The sequence below is a fragment of the Oncorhynchus mykiss genome, chromosome 13 (assembly GCF_057628025.1).
Source record: "Oncorhynchus mykiss isolate SJ-2025 chromosome 13, ASM5762802v1, whole genome shotgun sequence".
NCBI lineage: Eukaryota > Metazoa > Chordata > Actinopteri > Salmoniformes > Salmonidae > Oncorhynchus > Oncorhynchus mykiss.
In genome coordinates, this window is record NC_143034.1 from 16,608,689 (window position 1) to 16,629,266 (window position 20,578).

The window sequence follows — 20,578 nt, forward strand, 5'->3', positions numbered from 1 at the left end:
TAGGAGGGAGAGGGTTGGGTAACAGCAGTAGTAGGTGTGAGAGGGTTGGGTAACAGCAGTAGTAGGAGGGAGAGGGTTGGGTAACAGCAGTAGTAGGAGGGAGAGGGTTGGGTAACAGCAGTAGTAGGAGTGAGAGGTTTGGGTAACAGCAGTAGTAGGAGTGAGAGGGTTGGGTAACAGCAGTAGTAGGAGTGAGAGGGTTGGGTAACAGCAGTAGTAGGAGTGAGAGGGTTGGGTAACCGCAGTAGTAGGAGTGAGAGGGTTGGGTAACAGCAGTTGTAGGAGTGAGAGGGTTGGGTAACAGCAGTAGTAGGAGGGAGAGGGTTGGGTAACAGCAGTAGTAGGAGGGAGAGGGTTGGGTAACAGCAGTAGTAGGAGTGAGAGGGTTGGGTAACAGCAGTAGTAGGAGTGAGAGGGTTGGGTAACGGCAGTAGTAGGAGGGAGAGGGTTGGATAACGGCAGTAGTAGGAGGGAGAGGGTTGGATAACGGCAGTAGTAGGAGTGAGAGGGTTGGGTAACAGCAGTAGTAGGAGTGAGAGGGTTGGGTAACAGCAGTAGTAGGAGTGAGAGGGTTGGGTAACCGCAGTAGTAGGAGTGAGAGGGTTGGGTAACCGCAGTAGTAGGAGTGAGGGTTGGGTAACAGCAGTAGTAGGAGTGAGAGGGTTGGGTAACAGCAGTAGTAGGAGGGAGAGGGTTGGGTAACAGCAGTAGTAGGAGGGAGAGGGTTGGGTAACAGCAGTAGTAGGAGGGAGAGGGTTGGGTAACAGCAGTAGTAGGAGTGAGAGGTTTGGGTAACAGCAGTAGTAGGAGTGAGAGGGTTGGGTAACAGCAGTAGTAGGAGTGAGAGGGTTGGGTAACAGCAGTAGTAGGAGTGAGAGGGTTGGGTAACAGCAGTAGTAGGAGGGAGAGGGTTGGGTAACAGCAGTAGTAGGAGGGAGAGGGTTGGGTAACAGCAGTAGTAGGAGGGAGAGGGTTGGGTAACAGCAGTAGTAGGAGTGAGAGGTTTGGGTAACAGCAGTAGTAGGAGTGAGAGGGTTGGGTAACAGCAGTAGTAGGAGTGAGAGGGTTGGGTAACAGCAGTAGTAGGAGTGAGAGGGTTGGGTAACCGCAGTAGTAGGAGTGAGAGGGTTGGATAACAGCAGTAGTAGGAGGGAGAGGGTTGGGTAACAGCAGTAGTAGGAGTGAGAGGGTTGGATAACAGCAGTAGTAGGAGGGAGAGGGTTGGGTAACAGCCGATCACTTCAGCTTTCATTTCAGTTCTTTGAAATGTCAGCTGTTCGTGTCATCTTTGGTCGGTTGGATTTAATAGCTACTTTTTTTAAAGTACATTTTTCTTTCTTCTAACTCTGTGACGAAAGCTCCGCAAGTCTTAGCTGCTACAGTTGCTTTGATGTTTGGTGTGATCACAGTTCATCCTCTGTTCTCTGGTCGTTCTGAGAGAAGGAACTTGCATGTTCAGGGTCATGTTCATTAGGGCACCTAACAAAACGTTTTAAGATGTTTTGCAATGGAGAAAACAAACATTTGCATTTCTTATTGGAGAAGTCCAGGTAATATTCCCTGTTTCAGTCATTTTTGTTACATTTAGTGCCTGATGAACAGGACCCAGGTATTTCTCAAAGGGGAATAGACAGGATACAGCTACGAATCAAAGTGCTCATTTATGCCCTCTGTGGCAAGCACCAATTATGTCGCTCGCTGGTCAAAAAAGGCTCATCCCACTGATGTTTACTAGCAGGGTTGATTCCAGGAGGGTGTAACCAAGCCTGCTAAACGTTGCAGATAGCAATGTTGTGAATAGAGAAGACATTACTCCTTACTCTAGATGTCAGAGATGCACATCTGTTCCATACAGTCTATTTCTTTCTGAACCTTGCAAGGAACGTTGTGGCCTACTGAACATGACCCCCCCCCCCCTCCCCTCCAACTTCTCTCCTTACCCTACCCTCATGCCAACCCCTTGCCAACTTCTCTATCATCTACAAACAGTGCAATGTCTATTCATATAGGCACAATGGGATACCAATACAGTTTACTGAAGAAGGGAGAGATTAAACCAACCACACACATTCATACTACACACACACACACGCACACACACACACAGCCACAGATCAGCTGACTCACACACACATGGTCAGCAGCTAGCCTGTGTTGGTGATTAGCTGAAGGTAAGAAGTTACAGAGCGCTACTGAAGAGACAGAAGGAAACAGAGCTGAAACAGAGGAGGTTTGAACTCAAACCTCAGTCTCCCCCACCTCCTCCATCTGCTCCTCCCTCTCTTTCTCCATCCCTTTCTCCATCCACCTATTCTCCAGGTGACAGAGTGTAGTGGGGGACGGTATGAGTGGATGGCTGTGTCCGAGGGGTGTCGCAGGGGAGCTGGTGGTGTTGGCCAGTCCATTAGGCAGCTGTCTCCTCTCCTGGTCCAGGGTGGGGCAGGGGAGCTGGTGGTGTTGGCCAGTCCATTAGGCAGCTGTCTCCTCTCCTGGTCCAGGGTGGGGCAGGGGAGCTGGTGGTGTTGGCCAGTCCATTAGGCAGCTGTCTCCTCTCCTGGTCCAGGGTGGGTCAGGGGTGATGGGGGGGGTACATTAGGCAGCTGTCCCCTCTCCTGGTCCAGGGGGGGTCAGGGGTGATGGGGGGTACATTAGGCAGCTGTCCCCTCTCCTGGTCCAGGGGGGGATCAGGGGTGATGGGGGGTACATTAGGCAGCTGTCTCCTCTCCCGGTGCAGGGGGGGTCTGTGTGTCTTTGCCCTTGGCCCCAGCCTTGGTCAGCCCCCCTCCACTCACCTCCAGGATCCTCTGGACAAACTCTTTGGTCCGTCCAGCCACTAGAGGACCTGAGAACACACAGATGTTGAGGTTAGAATAGAGATACAAGATGTTCCTTCCTTTCCCTCCATCCACCTCCCTCTCTCCCTTCCTTTCCCTCCCCCCATCTTCCACTCTCCCTTCCTTTCCCTCCCTCCATCTTCCTCTCTCCCTTCCTTTCCCTCCCTCCATCTTCCTCTCTCCCTTCCTTTTCCTCCCTCCATCTTCCTCTCTCCCTTCCTTTCCCTCCATCTTCCTCTCTCCCTTCCTTTCCCTCCCTCCATCTACCTCTCTCCCTTCCTTTGCCTCCCTCCATCTTCCTCTCTCCCTTCCTTTCCCTCCCTCCATCTTCCTCTCTCCCTTCCTTTCCCTCCATCTACCTCTCTCAATTCCTTTCCCTCCGTCCTCCCTCCCTGCTTCTCTCAATTCCTTTCCCTCCGTCCTCCCTCCCTGCTTCTCTCCCTTCCTTTCCCTCCGTCCATCTCTCTCCCTTCCTTTCCCTCCCTCCATCTACCTCTCTCCCTTCCTTTCCCTCCGTCAACCTCCCTCCATCTACCTCTCTCCCTTCCTTTCCCTCCGTCCCCTCCCTCCATCTTCCTCTCTCCCTTCCTTTCCCTCCCTCCCCCCTCCCTCCATCTACCTCTCTCAATTCCTTTCCCTCCCTCCATCTACCTCTCTCCCTTCCTTTCCCTTCCTTCATCTACCTCTCTCCCTTCCTTTCCCTCCATCTTCCTCTCCCCCTGCCTTTCCCTCGGTCCCCTCCCTCTCTCTCCCCCTTCCTTTCCCTCGGTCCCCTCCCTCTCTCTCCCCCTTCCTTTCCCTCGGTCCCCTCCCTCTCTCTCCCCCTTCCTTTCCCTCGGTCCCCTCCCTTTCCCTTGGTCCCCTCCCTCTCTCTCTCCCTTCCTTTCCCTCCGTCCCCTCCCTCCATCTTCCTCTCTCCCTTCCTTTCCCTCCCTCCCCCCTCCCTCCATCTACCTCTCTCAATTCCTTTCCCTCCCTCCATCTACCTCTCTCCCTTCCTTTCCCTTCCTTCATCTACCTCTCTCCCTTCCTTTCCCTCCATCTTCCTCTCCCCCTGCCTTTCCCTCGGTCCCCTCCCTCTCTCTCCCCCTTCCTTTCCCTCGGTCCCCTCCCTCTCTCTCCCCCTTCCTTTCCCTCGGTCCCCTCCCTCTCTCTCCCCCTTCCTTTCCCTCGGTCCCCTCCCTTTCCCTTGGTCCCCTCCCTCTCTCTCCCCCTTCCTTTCCCTCGGTCCCCTCCCTCTCTCTCCCCCTTCCTTTCCCTCGGTCCCCTCCCTCTCTCTCCCCCTTCCTTTCCCTCGGTCCTCTCCCTTGGTCCCCTCCCTCTCCCTGCCTTTCCCTCGGTCCCCTCCCTCTCTCTCTCCCTGCCTTTCCCTCGGTCCCCTCCCTCTTTCTCTCCCTGCCTTTCCCTCGGTCCCCTCCCTCTCTCTCCCCCTGCCTTTCCCTCGGTCCCCTCCCTCTCTCTCCCCCTTCCTTTCCCTCGGTCCCCTCCCTTTCCCTCAGTCCCCTCCCTCTCTCTCCCCCTTCCTTTCCCTCGGTCCCCTCCCTCTCTCTCCCCCTTCCTTTCCCTTCCCTGTCTCTCCCCCTTCCTTTCCCTCGGTCCCCTCCCTCTCTCCCCCCCTTCCTTTCCCTCGGTCCCCTCCCTCTCTCTGTCCCCTCCCTCTCTCTGTCCCCTTCCTCTCTCTGTCCCCTTCCTCTCTCTCCCTTCCCTGTCTCTCCCCCTTCCTTTCCCTCGGTCCCCTCCCTCTCTCTGTCCCCTTCCTCTCTCTCCCTTCCCTGTCTCTCCCCCTTCCTTTCCCTTCCCTGTCTCTCCCCCTTCCTTTCCCTCGGTCCCCTCCCTCTCTCCCCCCCTTCCTTTCCCTCGGTCCCCTCCCTCTCTCTGTCCCCTCCCTCTCTCTGTCCCCTTCCTCTCTCTCCCTTCCCTGTCTCTCCCCCTTCCTTTCCCTCGGTCCCCTCCCTCTCTCTGTCCCCTTCCTCTCTTTCCCTTCCCTGTCTCTCCCCCTTCCTTTCCCTCGGTCCCCTCCCTCTCTCTCCCCCTTCCTTTCCCTCGGTCCCCTCCCTCTCTCTCCCCCTTCCTTTCCCTCGGTCCCCTCCCTCTCTCTCCCCCTTCCTTTCCCTCGGTCCCCTCCCTCTCTCTCCCCCTTCCTTTCCCTCAGTCCCCTTCCTCTCTCTCCCCTCCCTCTCTCTCCCCCTTCCTTTCCCTCGGTCCCCTCCCTCTCTCTCCCCCTTCCTTTCCCTCAGTCCCCTCCCTCTCTCTCCCCTTTCCTTTCCCTCAGTCCCCTTCCTCTCTCTCCCCTCCCTCTCTCTCCCCCTTCCTTTCCCTCGGTCCCCTCCCTCTCTCTCCCCCTTCCTTTCCCTCGGTCCCCTCCATCTCTCTCACTTTCTTTCCCTCCATCTCTCTCACTTCCTTTCCCTCCATCTCTCTCTCACTTCCTTTCCCTCCATCTCTCTCTCTCACTTCCTTTCCCTCCATCTCTCTCTCTCACTTCCTTTCCCTCCATCTCTCTCTCTCACTTCCTTTCCCTCCATCTCTCTCTCACTTCCTTTCCCTCCATCTCTCTCTCACTTCCTTTCCCTCCATCTCTCTCTCTCACTTCCTTTCCCTCCATCTCTCTCTCTCACTTCCTTTCCCTCCATCTCTCTCTCTCACTTCCTTTCCCTCCATCTCTCTCACTTCCTTTCCCTCCATCTCCCACCGCTGGATCCTTTAGTACAGGGATCATCAACTAGATTCAGGATAATATTTCTTGGGGCGGATGGTCAGGGGGCAGGAACATAATTACAAATAATTAGTAGACTAGAAATTGACCACAAGAAGCCCAAACATTCACTTTACTGGTCAAAAGTTTTAGAGCACCTACTCATTCAGGGGTTTTTCTTTAATTTTCTACATTGTACAATAATAGTGAGGACATAAACACTATGAAATAACACATATGGAATCATGTAGTAACCAAAAAAAAGTGTTAAACAAATCAAAATATATTTTATATTTTAAATTCTTTAAATAGCCTGCTTTTGCCTTGATGACAGCTTTGTGCACTCTTGAAATTCTCTCAACCAGCTTCATGAGGTAGTCACCAGGAATACATTTAAAATAACAGGTGTAGCTTCTTAAAAGATAATTTGTGGAATGTATTTCCTTCTTAATGCATTTGAGCCCATCAGTTGTGTTGTGACATGGTAGGGGATATACAGAAGATAGCCTTATTTGGTAAAATATCCATATTATTAATATGGCAAGAACAGCTCAAATAAGCAAAGAGAAACAACAGTCCATCATTACTTTAAGACATGAAGGTCAGCCAATATGGAAAATGTCAAGAACTTTGAAAGTTCAAGTGCAGTCGCAAAAACCATCAAGTGCTGAGATGACACTGGCTCTCATGAGGACTGCCACAGGAAAGGAAGACCCAGAGTTACCTCTGCTGCAGAGGATAAGTTCATTAGAGTTACCAGCCTCAGAAATTGCAGCCCAAATCAATTATTTACAAAGTTCAAGTAACAGACACATCTCAACATCAACTGTTCAGAGGAGACTGTGTGAATCAGGCCTTCGTGGTCAAATTGCTGCAAAGAAACCACTACTAAAGGACACTAATAATATGAAGAGACTTGCTTGGGCCAAGAAACATGAGCAATGGACATTAGATCGGTGGAAATATGTCCTTTGGTCTGGAGTCCAAATTGGAGATTTTTGGTTCCAACCGCAGTGTCTTTGTGAGATGCGGTGTGGGTGAATGGATGATGTCCCCATGTGCATTTCCCATCGTGAAGCATGGAGGAGGTGTGATGGTGTGGGGGAGCTTTGCTGGTGACACTGCCTGTGATTTATTTAGAATTCAAGGCACACTTAACCAGCATGGCTACCACAGCATTCTGCAGCAACACGCCATCCCATCTGGTTTAGCCTTAGAGGGACTATCATTTGTTTTTCAACAGGACAATGACCCAACACACCTCCAGGCTGTGTAAGGGCTATTTTACCAAGATTGAGGTGGTTTGGGATGAGTTGGACCGCAGAGTGAAAAAAAAGCACTCCTTCAAGGCCATTGGAAAAGCATTCCAGGTGAAGCTGGTTGAGAGAATGCCAAGAGTGTGCAAAGCTGTCATCAAGGCAAAGGGTGGCTATTTGAAGAATGTTAAATATATTTACATTTGTTTAACACTTTCTTTTTGTTACTAAATGATTCCATATGTGTTATTTCATAGTTTGATGTCTTCACTATTAGAAAATAGAAAACATAAAGAAAAACCCTGGAATGGTACTGTATAACAGTACTGTATAATATTTATCTAAAACATCATCATCTCACAAGCCTGGCTTACATTTCACATATACCGCTCTATTATGCGTGGGAATACTTTGGAACAGATTTCCAAAAATAAAAACACTTGGCTGGTGTTTTTACTCTTTTATGTCCAACAATAAAACATTTAAAAATAATTCCCAGAAAATCCCCTCCCCCCTCCCTCACCACTGGACTCTTTCAGTATGTCCTCCAGTCTCTGGGTCATCCCTCGTTCATCTTTGTCCACCTCCTCTCCGCTGCGCTCCACCCTCTGACCAATCACCTCCTTGATCCTCAGCAACGCCCCCAAAAGGTTCTCTACACACACACACACACACACCACACCACACACACACACACACACACACACACACACACACACATAAAAATCTGTTGAAGTAGCAGTATACTATTCAGTTCATAGTATAATGAAATCAATGTGCTCTATTTGAATGGGCTTCAGTTGGCAGGTAGTTAGAAGATGGATAATGCAGCATGATGTACTACAGTTCCCATAATGCTCTCTGTCTCCTTAATACAGATAATAATCTCCCTGTAGGGGACACAGCCCTCCCCTCCCCTCCTCTCACACACATCCTTCGCTCCAGATTTCCTTCTATTGCCTCCAAAGGACAGGCTCTCTGGGAGACACTAAACACACGGACACACACACACGGACACACGGACACACACACACTACTTTGTAGAGTAATGGAGGTCAGGCTGTCCAGAGTTGGCAGGTGTCCCAGCTCCAGTCATTTCGAAGTGAACTCCCCAGTCCACTGCTTATACACATGGAAACATGAGGCTTGTATACACATATAAAATGAGAGAAAGGGAGGAAGAGAGAGGGGAGTGTGTATGTTTATGGGGTGGTGGGGGGTGAGAGAGAGAGCAAGGGAGGAAATGAAGAGAGGGAGCAAATGAGGTGAAACTCCTGCCTAGCCTCCAGCTCCTAGACCTCTGTTAGTGACGGATGGAGGGAAGGAAGGGGACTAAGGCCAAATCACAAGCCCCCGCCCGTTCAGGCAGCGGAATGTTGGCCCGCCTTCTGGAATGTTTGGAATTCCAGCAACAAAAGAGCTGTTGGGAAGATTCCAACAGGTTAACCCGGGGTTGCCAGGTTTGACTGGGGAAGCGGAGGGGAAATTTGACTGGGGGAGAGGAGTGGGAGATTTGACTGGGGGAGAGGATGGAGAGCAGAGGGAGATTGTCAGGTCTGGATGGGACTGGGTAGGGGAGGGAGGTGGGGAAGTTGCCGGGTTTGGGCAGAGGAAAGGGGAGAAGAGGTTTTGAGTTGCCAGGTTTGGATTGGGGGAGGGTAGGGTTGCTAGGTTTATCTGGAGAGGAAAAGGAGGGTTAGGTCCAACTAGGGAAAGAGGGAGGGAGGGTTACACTTCAGCTCCGCTATAGGCGGTGTGCTGTGTTGCATTCCCATCAGTGTTACTGTGACGTTCTACCTGATACACAGAGCGGGTTGTTTTACAGAGGAGAGGAGCAGCGGGGGGAAGAGCGTCTTTGTTCTATGTTCCCCTACTGCTGTACCATAGAAACCATTATGCAGATGTACAATACAGAGATGTAGGATCTTAATTTGATCCGTCTTTTGTTGCTGAGAATTTTCCTGCACTGCAGGAAATGAAAACCTTGAATACACTGCAAGTTTACAAAGGCTTCTAAAGTTTGTAATTTCCACTTTAAAATGTCAGACTTATTTTGCACTAATGTAAAAATGTATCAACCCCTACAAGAAATTATAGTCCACATAATAATTCAGATTTCCTGTTGTTGCAGGATTATTTTCCCACTGTTGCAAACTCAAAAATGAAGATCCTACATCTGTAGCTTCCCAATGGGCTCACCACGTCATTTCAACGTGGAAATGTGGGTAATACTTGGTTGAGACTAGGGGTGAAAGTAAGGCAGTACGGCATCCTGGCAGAATGAATAGCGGGGGTGCTCCATAACGGTAAAACACGAGTCTATCACCAGAATTAAAACTAAATGTCTAGAAAACTGTAGGATATTACACCCTTATTTATCATTACCGCATGTCAGATGCATGAGAAATGGACGTGAAAACGGGTGGTATAGCCTACGCTCCAAAACGCCATGTGGGTGGACGAGAACACGGACATTTTGCCAAGGCAGAGAAGAGTGTCTGAAAGGCCCGCGGACAGCAGTGGACACATTCATTCTGTCTTTACACTTCTTGGTGTTTCGTGTAACAGACGTCTCTTTCTATTCTCCACTGCTGGGAGGTAATATGTTGTGAGTGGATGAGCGCAGGCAGCCTAGTGAAGGAGACCTGGGAAGGGATTGTTTTAGGAGCGCTGCTGGGAGGTAATATGTTGTGAGTGGATGAGCGCGGGCAGCCTAGTGAAGGAGACCTGGGAAGGGATTGTTTTAGGAGCGCTGCTGGGAGGTAATATGTTGTGAGTGGATGAGCGCAGACAGCCTAGTGAAGGAGACCTGGGAAGGGATTGTTTTAGGAGCGCTGCTGGGAGGTAATATGTTGTGAGTGGATGAGCGCGGACAGCCTAGTGAAGGAGACCTGGGAAGGGATTGTTTTAGGAGCGCTGCTGGGAGGTAATATGTTGTGAGTGGATGAGCGCAGGCAGCCTAGTGAAGGAGACCTGGGAAGGGATTGTTTTAGGAGCGCTGCTGGGAGGTAATATGTTGTGAGTGGATGAGCGCGGACAGCCTAGTGAAGGAGACCTGGGAAGGGATTGTTTTAGGAGCGCTGCTGGGAGGTAATATGTTGTGAGTGGATGAGCGCGGGCAGCCTAGTGAAGGAGACCTGGGAAGGGATTGTTTTAGGAGCGCTGCTGGGAGGTAATATGTTGTGAGTGGATGAGCGCAGACAGCCTAGTGAAGGAGACCTGGGAAGGGATTGTTTTAGGAGCGCTGCTGGGAGGTAATATGTTGTGAGTGGATGAGCGCGGACAGCCTAGTGAAGGAGACCTGGGAAGGGATTGTTTTAGGAGCGCTGCTGGGAGGTAATATGTTGTGAGTGGATGAGCGCGGGCAGCCTAGTGAAGGAGACCTGGGAAGGGATTGTTTTAGGAGCGCTGCTGGGAGGTAATATGTTGTGAGTGGATGAGCGCAGACAGCCTAGTGAAGGAGACCTGGGAAGGGATTGTTTTAGGAGCGCTGCTGGGAGGTAATATGTTGTGAGTGGATGAGCGCGGGCAGCCTAGTGAAGGAGACCTGGGAAGGGATTGTTTTAGGAGCGCTGCTGGGAGGTAATATGTTGTGAGTGGATGAGCGCAGACAGCCTAGTGAAGGAGACCTGGGAAGGGATTGTTTTAGGAGCGCTGCTGGGAGGTAATATGTTGTGAGTGGATGAGCGCAGGCAGCCTAGTAAAGGAGACCTGGGAAGGGATTGTTTTAGGAGCGCTTGCACACGTAGGAGGTCCCGACCCGGGAAGAAATGGATTCTACTTTCACCCCTGGTTGAGATGTTGTTCAATCAGATTTCAACCTTTATCTTCCCACTCAAAAAGACAGCCAGAAGTAGTGGAAATCCCAGTGTTATCACTATGCTTTCAACCAACCTCCTAAAAGACAAATCCCAGTGTTATCACTATGCTTTCAACCAACCTCCTAAAAGACAAATCCCAGTGTTTTCACTATGCTTTCAACCAACCGCCTAAAAGACAAATCCCAGTGTTATCACTATGCTTTCAACCTCCTAAAAGACAAATCCCAGTGTTTTCACTATGCTTTCAACCAACTGCCTAAAAGACAAATCCCAGTGTTATCACTATGCTTTCAACCTCCTAAAAGACAAATCCCAGTGTTATCACTATGCTTTCAACCAACCTCCTAAAAGCCAAATCCCAGTGTTATCACTATGCTTTCAACCAACTGCCTAAAAGACAAATCCCAGTGTTATCACTATGCTTTCAACCAACCTCCTAAAAGACAAATCCCAGTGTTATCACTATGCTTTCAACCAACCTCCTAAAAGACAAATCCCAGTGTTATCACTATGCTTTCAACCAACCTCCTAAAAGACAAATCCCAGTGTTATCACTATGCTTTCAACCAACCTCCTAAAAGACAAATCCCAGTGTTTTCACTATGCTTTCAACCAACCTCCTAAAAGACAAATCCCAGTGTTATCACTATGCTTTCAACCAACCTCCTAAAAGACAAATCCCAGTGTTATCACTATGCTTTCAACCAACCTCCTAAAAGACAAATCCCAGTGTTATCACTATGCTTTCAACCAACCTCCTAAAAGACAAATCGCAGTGTTATCACTATGCTTTCAACCGACTGCCTAAAAGACAAATCCCAGTGTTATCACTATGCTTTCAACCAACCGCCTAAAAGACAAATCCCAGTGTTATCACTATGCTTTCAACCAACCGCCTAAAAAAGACAAATTCCAATGGGAAAACAACGTCCGATGTTTTAGTTAAGATGTCTAAATGTGTTTCACTGCACTTTCAACCATTTAAACGCACAACACAGTTGAAGTGGGAATACATAGTCAGAAATGAACGTGTTATCACTGTGCCTCATCTGACAGCACAACCAAATGACCTGGATTACAGTTGGTCCAAGTGACCAACGCTGTTTGAGATTCTGTTCAGATTATTAGAGCAATCGTGAACATCTCCGCAGACCTGCGCGCTTTCTATGAAGACATGAGAAGACATGTATAGTTACTGTAGACGAACCTCAACATGTGGCCATGGATGTGTTACTCCTTTTAAGGCTGAATAAATACTACTACATTACTTTGTCAGACAGCCTTAACTTTAGGCTGTTTACGGTCTTACAGAACTAGTATTGAATTGTAATAACGCAGCCAGATATCAACATTTAAAGGATATCGAATGCTTGGATAGTTTAACCCGAGCTACTGGCTTAAAAAAAAGTGTATTTTTGGATTAGTTGGACATGTGAATCCAACATATTATTTGTTAACTTGTCGATAAGTTAAAAGGCTTTCTAAAAGTGATATTGAATTGTGTTGAGATGTAGATCTATTTTTTGCCACTGACTGAGTCTGGCTTTAATTCCAGTTTGTCTACAAATTAATCATTTATGTGTTGGATTCACGTCTCAATCTCAACCAAGAATCAAAGTTAAGGAATAGGACTAAATCAAATCAAACTTGATGTAAAGTGCATTCTTTAACTTAGATTTCTGTTTGAGATGGAGACGTAAATCCAACATATTAGTGATTAACTTGGAAATAAAATTGAAATCAAACAAAGCTTGAATTGTCTATTTTTAGTTGGACCCTAGGTTGAATTGTCTAGTTGGACCCTAGGTTGAATTGTCTAGTTGAACCCTAGGTTGAATTGTCTAGTTGGACCCTAGGTTGAATTGTCTAGTTGGACCCTAGGTTGAATTGTCTATTTTTAGTTGGACCCTAGGTTGAATTGTCTATTTTTAGTTGAACCCTAGGTTGAATTGTCTATTTTTAGTTGGACCCTAGGTTGAATTGTCTATTTTTAGTTGGACCCTAGGCTGAATTGTCTATTTTTAGTTGGACCCTAGGTTGAATTGTCTAGTTGAACCCTAGGTTGAATTGTCTAGTCTCGTCTTGTCTTGAATTGTCAAGTCTACGACTTGCAGACTTGTTTTTGAGTTGCTGTGCGTTTTGTTGCCAACCTGTTTTGCTACCTGACAAATTTACGGTTTTTACTTTTTAATTACCGTTTATATTTTTGTTTTTTCCAACTCAACTTTTTCACTCCGGACGCTTTATCTGGACACGGTTCGTCAGGACCTCCAACAGCCGAAGCTAAGTAGTAACATTAACATGAAGCCTTCTAATTGCAGTCGCTGTACTCGCCTTACGGCGAGGATAGCTGTGCTACAAGCCCAGCTTCAGACGCAATCGCTAGGCAAGGGTAATTTCAGTGTAGGAAAGGATGAAACCGCGTCTGTGCCACCAGTAAGTACAGATAGTAGTATAAATCCCCTGGCACAGTCCCCGCAGCCGGACAACTTTCTCACGGTTTCTGGAAGGAAATGCTGTAGGAACGCTCAACCGGTGTCGCTCATTCAGCCGACAGAAACTTTCAACCGGTTTTCCCCATTAAGCAGCGGGTCGGAGTCAGAGGCCGAGTCTTCTCTGGTCTCTACTCCTCCCGTTACGGGGTCTGAGACACCGAAGCTTCCCACCATTAGCTCTGACAAATTGAAAACTCCAGTCATTGGCGACTCCATTACCCGCAGTATTAGACTTAAAACGAATCATCCAGCTGTCATCATACACTGTTTACCGGGGGGCAGGGCTACCGACGTTAAGGCTAATCTGAAGATGGTGCTGGCTAAAGCTAAAACTGGCGAGTGTAGAGAGTATAGAGATATTGTTATCCACGTCGGCACCAACGATGTTAGGATGAAACAGTCAGAGATCACCAAGCGCAACATAGCTTCTGCGTGTAAATCAGCTAGAAAGATGTGTCGGCATCGAGTAATTGTCTCTGGCCCCCTCCCAGTTAGGGGGAGTGATGAGCTCTACAGCAGTCTCACAACTCAATCGCTGGTTGAAAACTGTTTTCTGCCCCTCCCAAAAGATAGAATTTGTAGATAATTGGCCCTCTTTCTGGGACTCACCCACAAACAGGACCAAGCCTGACCTGCTGAGGAGTGACGGACTCCATCCTAGCTGGAGGGGTGCTCTCATTTTATCTACCAACATAGACAGGGCTCTAACTCCTCTAGCTCCACAATGAAATAGGGTGCAGGCCAGGCAGCAGGCTGTTAGCCAGCCTGCCAGCATAGTGGAGTCTGCCACTAGCACAGTCAGTATAGTCAGCTCAGCTATCACCATTGAGACCGTGTCTGTGCCTCGACCTAGGTTGGGCAAAACTAAACATGGCGGTGTTCGCCTTAGCAATCTCACTAGGATAAAGACCACCTCCATTCCTGTCATTATTGAAAGAGATCATGATACCTCACATCTCAAAATAGGGCTACTTAATGTTAGATCCCTTACTTCAAAGGCAATTATAGTCAATGAACTAATCACTGATCATAATCTTGATGTGATTGGCCTGACTGAAACATGGCTTAAGCCTGATGAATTTACTGTGTTAAATGAGGCCTCACCTCCTGGCTACACTAGTGACCATATCCCCCGTGCATCCCGCAAAGGCGGAGGTGTTGCTAACATTTACGATAGCAAATTTCAATTTACAAAAAAAAAATACGTTTTCGTCTTTTGAGCTTCTAGTCATGAAATCTATGCAGCCTACTCAATCACTTTTTATAGCTACTGTTTACAGGCCTCCTGGGCCATATACAGCGTTCCTCACTGAGTTCCCTGAATTCCTATCGGACCTTGTAGTCATAGCGGATAATATTCTAATCTTTGGTGACTTTAATATTCACATGGAAAAGTCCACAGACCCACTCCAAAAGGCTTTCGGAGCCATCATCGACTCAGTGGGTTTTGTCCAACATGTCTCTGGACCCACTCACTGTCACAGTCATACGCTGGACCTAGTTTTGTCCCATGGAATAAATGTTGTGGATCTTAATGTTTTTCCTCATAATCCTGGACTATCGGACCACCATTTTATTACGTTTGCAATTGCAACAAATAATCTGCTCAGACCCCAACCAAGGATCATCAAAAGTCGTGCTATAAATTCACAGACAACACAAAGATTCCTTGATGTCCTTCCAGATTCCCTCTGTCTACCCAAGGACGCCAGAGGACAAAAATCAGTTAACCACCTAACTGTGGAACTCAACTTAACCTTGCGCAATACCCTAGATGCAGTTGCACCCCTAAAAACTAAAAACATTTCTCATAAGAAACTAGCTCCCTGGTACACAGAAAATAACCGAGCTCTGAAGCAAGCTTCCAGAAAATTGGAACGGAAATGGCGCCACACCAAACTGGAAGTCTTCCGACTAGCTTGGAAAGACAGTACTGTGCAGTACCGAAGAGCCCTTACTGCTGCTCGATCATCCTATTTTTCTAACTTAATTGAGGAAAATAAGAACAATCCGAAATTCCTTTTTGATACTGTCGCAAAGCTAACTAAAAAGCAGCATTCCCCAAGAGAGGATGACTTTCACTTTAGCAGTGATAAATTAATGAACTTCTTTGAGGAAAAGATTATGATTATTAGAAAGCAAATTACGGACTCCTCCTTAAATCTGCGTATTCCTTCAAAGCTCAGTTGTCCTGAGTCTGCACAACTCTGCCAGGACCTAGGATCAAGAGAGACGCTCAAGTGTTTTAGTACTATATCTCTTGACACAATGATGAAAATAATCATGGCCTCTAAACCTTCAAGCTGCATACTGGACCCTATTCCAACTAAACTACTGAAAGAGCTGCTTCCTGTGCTTGGCCCTCCTATGTTGAACATAATAAACGTCTCTCTATCCACCGGATGTGTACCAAACTCACTAAAAGTGGCAGTAATAAAGCCTCTTGAAAAAGCCAAACCTTGACCCAGAATATATAAAAGACTATCGGCCTATATCGAATCTTCCATTCCTCTCAAAAATTTTAGAAAAGGCTGTTGCGCAACAACTCACTGCCTTCCTGAAGACAAACAATGTATACAAAATGCTTCAGTCTGGTTTTAGACCCCATCATAGCACTGAGACGGCACTTGTGAAGGTGGTAAATGACATTTTAATGGCATCGGACCGAGGCTCTGCATCTGTCCTCGTGCTCCTAGACCTTAGTGCTGCTTTTGATACCATCGATCACCACATTCTTTTGGAGAGATTGGAAACCCAAATTGGTCTACACGGACAAGTTCTGGGCTGGTTTAGATCTTATCTGTCGGAAAGATATCAGTTTGTCTCTGTGAATGGTTTGTCCTCTGACAAATCAACTGTAAATTTCGATGTTCCTCAAGGTTCCGTTTTAGGACCACTATTGTTTTCACTATATATTTTACCTCTTGGGGATGTTATTCGAAAACATAATGTTAACTTTCACTGCTATGCGGATGACACACAGCTGTACATTTCAATTAAACATGGTGAAGCCCCAAAATTGCCCTTGCTAGAAGAATGTGTTTCAGACATAAGGAAGTGGATGGCTGCAAACTTTCTACTTTTAAACTCGGACAAAACAGAGATGCTTGTTCTAGGTCCCAAGAAACAAAGAGATCTTCTGTTGAATCTGACAATTAATCTTAATGGTTGTACAGTCGTCTCAAATAAAACTGTGAAGGACCTCGGCGTTACTCTGGACCCTGATCTCTCTTTTGAAGAACATATCAAGACCATTTCAAGGACAGCTTTTTTCCATCTACGTAACATTGCAAAAATCAGAAACTTTCTGTCCAAAAATGATGCAGAAAAATTAATCCATGCTTTTGTCACTTCCAGGTTAGACTACTGCAATGCTCTACTTTCCGGCTACCCGGATAAAGCACTAAATAAACTTCAGTTAGTGCTAAATACGGCTGCTAGAATCCTGACTAGAACCAAAAAATTTGATCATATTACTCCAGTGCTAGCCTCTCTACACTGGCTTCCTGTCAAAGCAAGGGCTGATTTCAAGGTTTTACTGCTAACCTACAAAGCATTACATGGGCTTGCTCCTACCTATCTCTCTGATTTGGTCCTGCCGTACATACCTACACGTACGCTACGGTCACAAGACGCAGGCCTCCTAATTGTCCCTAGAATTTTTAAGCAAACAGCTGGAGGCAGGGCTTTCTCCTATAGAGCTCCATTTTTATGGAACGGTCTGCCTACCCATGTCAGAGACGCAAACTCGGTCTCAACCTTTAAGTCTCTACTGAAGACTCATCTCTTCAGTGGGTCATATGATTGAGTGTAGTCTGGCCCAGGAGTGGGAGGGTGAACGGAAAGGCTCTGGAGCAACGAACCGCCCTTGCTGTCTCTGCCTGGCCGGTTCCCCTCTTTCCACTGGGATTCTCTGCCTCTAACCCTATTACAGGGGCTGAGTCACTGGCTTTACTGGGGCTCTCTCATGCCGTCCCTGGAGGGGGTGCGTCACCTGAGTGGGTTGAGTCACTGATGTGGTCATCCTGTCTGGGTTGGCGCCCCCCCCCCCCCTTGGGTTGTGCCGTGGCAGAGGTCTTTGTGGGCTATACTCAGCCTTGTCTCAGGATGGTAAGTTGGTGGTTGAAGATATCCCTCTAGTGGTGTGGGGGCTGTGCTTTGGCAAAGTGGGTGGGGTTATATCCTTCCTGTTTGGCCCTGTCCGGGGGTGTCCTCGGAGTGGGCCACAGTGTCTCCTGACCCCTCCTGTCTCAGCCTCCAGTATTTATGCTGCAGTAGTTTATGTGTCGGGGGGCTAGGGTCAGTTTGTTATATCTGGAGTACTTCTCCTGTCCTATTCGGTGTCCTGTGTGAATCTAAGTGTGCGTTCTCTAATTCTCTCCTTCTCTCTCTCGGAGGACCTGAGCCCTAGGACCATGCCCCAGGACTACCTGACATGATGACTCCTTGCTGTCCCCAGTCCACCTGGCTGTGCTGCTGCTCCAGTTTCAACTGTTCTGCCTTATTATTATTATTCGACCATGCTGGTCATTTATGAACATTTGAACATCTTGGCCATGTTCTGTTATAATCTCCACCCGGCACAGCCAGAAGAGGACTGGCCACCCCACATAGCCTGGTTCCTCTCTAGGTTTCTTCCTAGGTTTTGGCCTTTCTAGGGAGTTTTTCCTAGCCACCGTGCTTCTACACCTGCATTGCTTGCTGTTTGGGGTTTTAGGCTGGGTTTCTGTACAGCACTTTGAGATATCAGCTGATGTACGAAGGGCTATATAAATAAATTTGATTTGATTTGATTTTGATCTAGTTGGACCCTAGGTTGAATTGTCTAGTTGAACCCTAGGTTGAATTGTCTATTTGTAGTTGAACCCTAGGTTGAATTGTCTATTTTTAGTTGAACCCTAGGTTGAATTCTCTATTTTTAGTTGAACCCTCGGTTGAATTGAAACAATAGCTGTTGATGACTTTGCAAATGCTGTATAGGCCTTAATAGTCTCATTGATGATACATTTCATTTAATTTGTGCTGTTTAACCTACCCTTTGGAATGCATTTAGTTCTTAAGAGATCTCTCAATAATCATTCTCACCATAGCACATTGGTAGTAGTCAGTGACAAGGTTTCGATAGGGGAAGGAAAGAGAAAGGAGGCCTTGGTTGCCAGGTTTTGTAGAGGAATGAAAGGGAGAGGAGGGTTAGGGTTGCCAGGTTTTGAAAGGAAGGAAAGGGAGAAGAGGGTTAGGGTTGCCAGGTGTGGAAAGGAAGTTGAGGGAGAGGAGGGTTAGGGTTGCCATGTTTGGAAGGGGAAGAAAAGGGAGAGGAGGCTTAGGGTTGCCATGTTGGTACTAACCGTACTCCTGGTTGAGTCCCCACAGCTTGATCTTGTTGGCTTCGTGTTGCGCTTTCTTCTTCAACCGACAGGCCCTGTGAACACACAAGTACTGTCAGGACACACTCCATCAGATTAGATAGATAGAGATGGTGTTGTTCTGTGGGCCTAACAATGAATAAACTTGCCTCCCTCCCTCCCTCCATACCTGGAAGCTAGTTTGTTCTTCTCTTTGCGTGAGCGTGCCCTGGCCACAACAGGCAGGTCGTTAACAGGACCCATCCCATCTATGGTGGCGTTGAGTTTCTGCAGCTGTTCGCCGATGTTTGTGAGCTTCACAGGGTTAGGGGTCAGGTCGCTGGCGTCCGTCTTCCTCGCTTTGCGCCTTCCTTTCTTTCCTGAGGAGAGAGGGATGAGTTACGAACCAGCAGCACTAAGCACTCACAATAACTTCATTATAATGACTGCAGAGGGAGAAGAAGTGACGAGGTAGGGTGCCTACCCTCTCTAGGTAGTGTACTAGGTAGTTTACAAGATGTGTGCTAAGTAGTCCTAGTGTGCTTACCCTCTCTAGGTAGTGCATTAGGTAGTTTACAAGATGTGTGCTAAGTAGTACTAGTGTGCTTACCCTCTCTGCGGTATAGGGTACTAGGTAGGGTGCTAGTGTGCTTACCCTCTCTGCGGTATAGGGTACTAGGTAGGGTGCTAGAGCTCCAGGAGAGGGACCATCGGACCTCCCCTCCAGTCTTCTTCTGTCTCCCAGAGTCCCGTGCGTGAGCGTGGCGGTACTCCCAGAAACACCTTCTCTTCTGGGGCCGTTCCCCTGGACCACCCCCCCGCTCTGGTTCCACCTCTGGAGAGGGACAGGGATGTCAGAGATGATACACAGACACACACACATGTAGACACACACACGTAGACACACACACACACAGCCCCCCCGAATAGAAAAATATGTTAACATTTGCGCACACACAACTAAATGCTCCTCTATAAAAATAAACCCACACACACAAGAAGATCTGCATAGGCAGCAGGTTCTTTCCCAATACATAATCCACTCCAGGGCTCTCAACATTCCTCCAGTCAGCACTCATGTCCCTGTTCCCTGTAAACTGGGCTTCACCCCCTGGCTTTCAACTGGAGGCTGTCTGACTCAGATTGAGAGCCTTCACTGCTTGGTTATGTAGCTAGTGGTGTGTGTGTGTGGGGGGGGGGGGGAGACCAGGGTCATCCAGTCTGTCTCAAACACCTTGATTTATAGAGGGAGTAACACAGACAGACACACATATACACACCACCGGACAAAGAGACACACACACACACACCACAGACCAGGCACACATACTGCTCACTCTCGCTCTCACACACACACACCACAGACCAGGCACACATACCGCTCACTCTCGCTCTCACATACTCAACCAGACCAGTGGAGGCTGCTGGGGAGGACGGATCATAACAATGTCTGAAACGGAGAAAATGGAAACCATGTTTGATCTATGGGACCATTCCACTGATTCTGCTCCAGCCTTTACCACCAGTCTGTCCTCCCCAATTAAGGTGCCACCAACCTCCTGTGAGCCAGACAAACACACACACACACACTCCGCCAGACAAACACACACACCGCCAAACACACACACACACAACCACCAGACAAACACACACACACTCCGCCAGACAAACACACACACACACACACACACACTCCGCCAGACAAACACACACACACACTCCGCCAGACAAACACACACACCGCATGACAAACACACACACACACACACACACACGACAAACACACACACACACACCGCCAGACAAACACACACACACACCGGCAGACAAAAACAAACACACACACCGGCAGACAAAAACACACACACACACTCCGCCAGACAAACACACACACTCCGCCAGACAAACACACACACACACACACTCTGCCAGACACACACACACACACCGCCAGACACACACACACACCGCCAGACACACACAGCTACACACACACACAGCCAGACAAACACACACTCCGCCAGACAAACACACACACACACTCCGCCAAACACACACAAACACACACTCCGCCAGACACACACAGACACACACACACTCCGCCAGACAAACACACACACTCCGCCAGACAAACA

General features: G+C 48.0%; 1 protein-coding gene across 5 annotated transcripts in view; it reads right to left on the reverse strand.

Moving 5' to 3' along the window:
• Nucleotides 1-1,328: 1,328 nt before the first annotated feature.
• The window catches only part of LOC110485582 (uncharacterized), a 36,951-nt gene continuing 17,701 nt past the window's right edge, over nt 1,329-20,578 (reverse strand). For all 5 annotated transcript variants that reach the window (XM_036940112.2, XM_036940110.2, XM_036940113.2 and 2 more), the window contains exons 5-9: nt 19,099-19,278; nt 18,634-18,823; nt 18,447-18,520; nt 7,309-7,440; nt 1,329-2,842 (exon numbers count right to left, since the gene is read on the reverse strand). In XM_036940112.2, the coding sequence (XP_036796007.2) occupies nt 2,706-2,842; nt 7,309-7,440; nt 18,447-18,520; nt 18,634-18,823; nt 19,099-19,278 (713 nt within the window). In that variant the 3' untranslated portion in view covers nt 1,329-2,705. The remainder of the gene's footprint in view (nt 2,843-7,308; nt 7,441-18,446; nt 18,521-18,633; nt 18,824-19,098; nt 19,279-20,578) is intronic.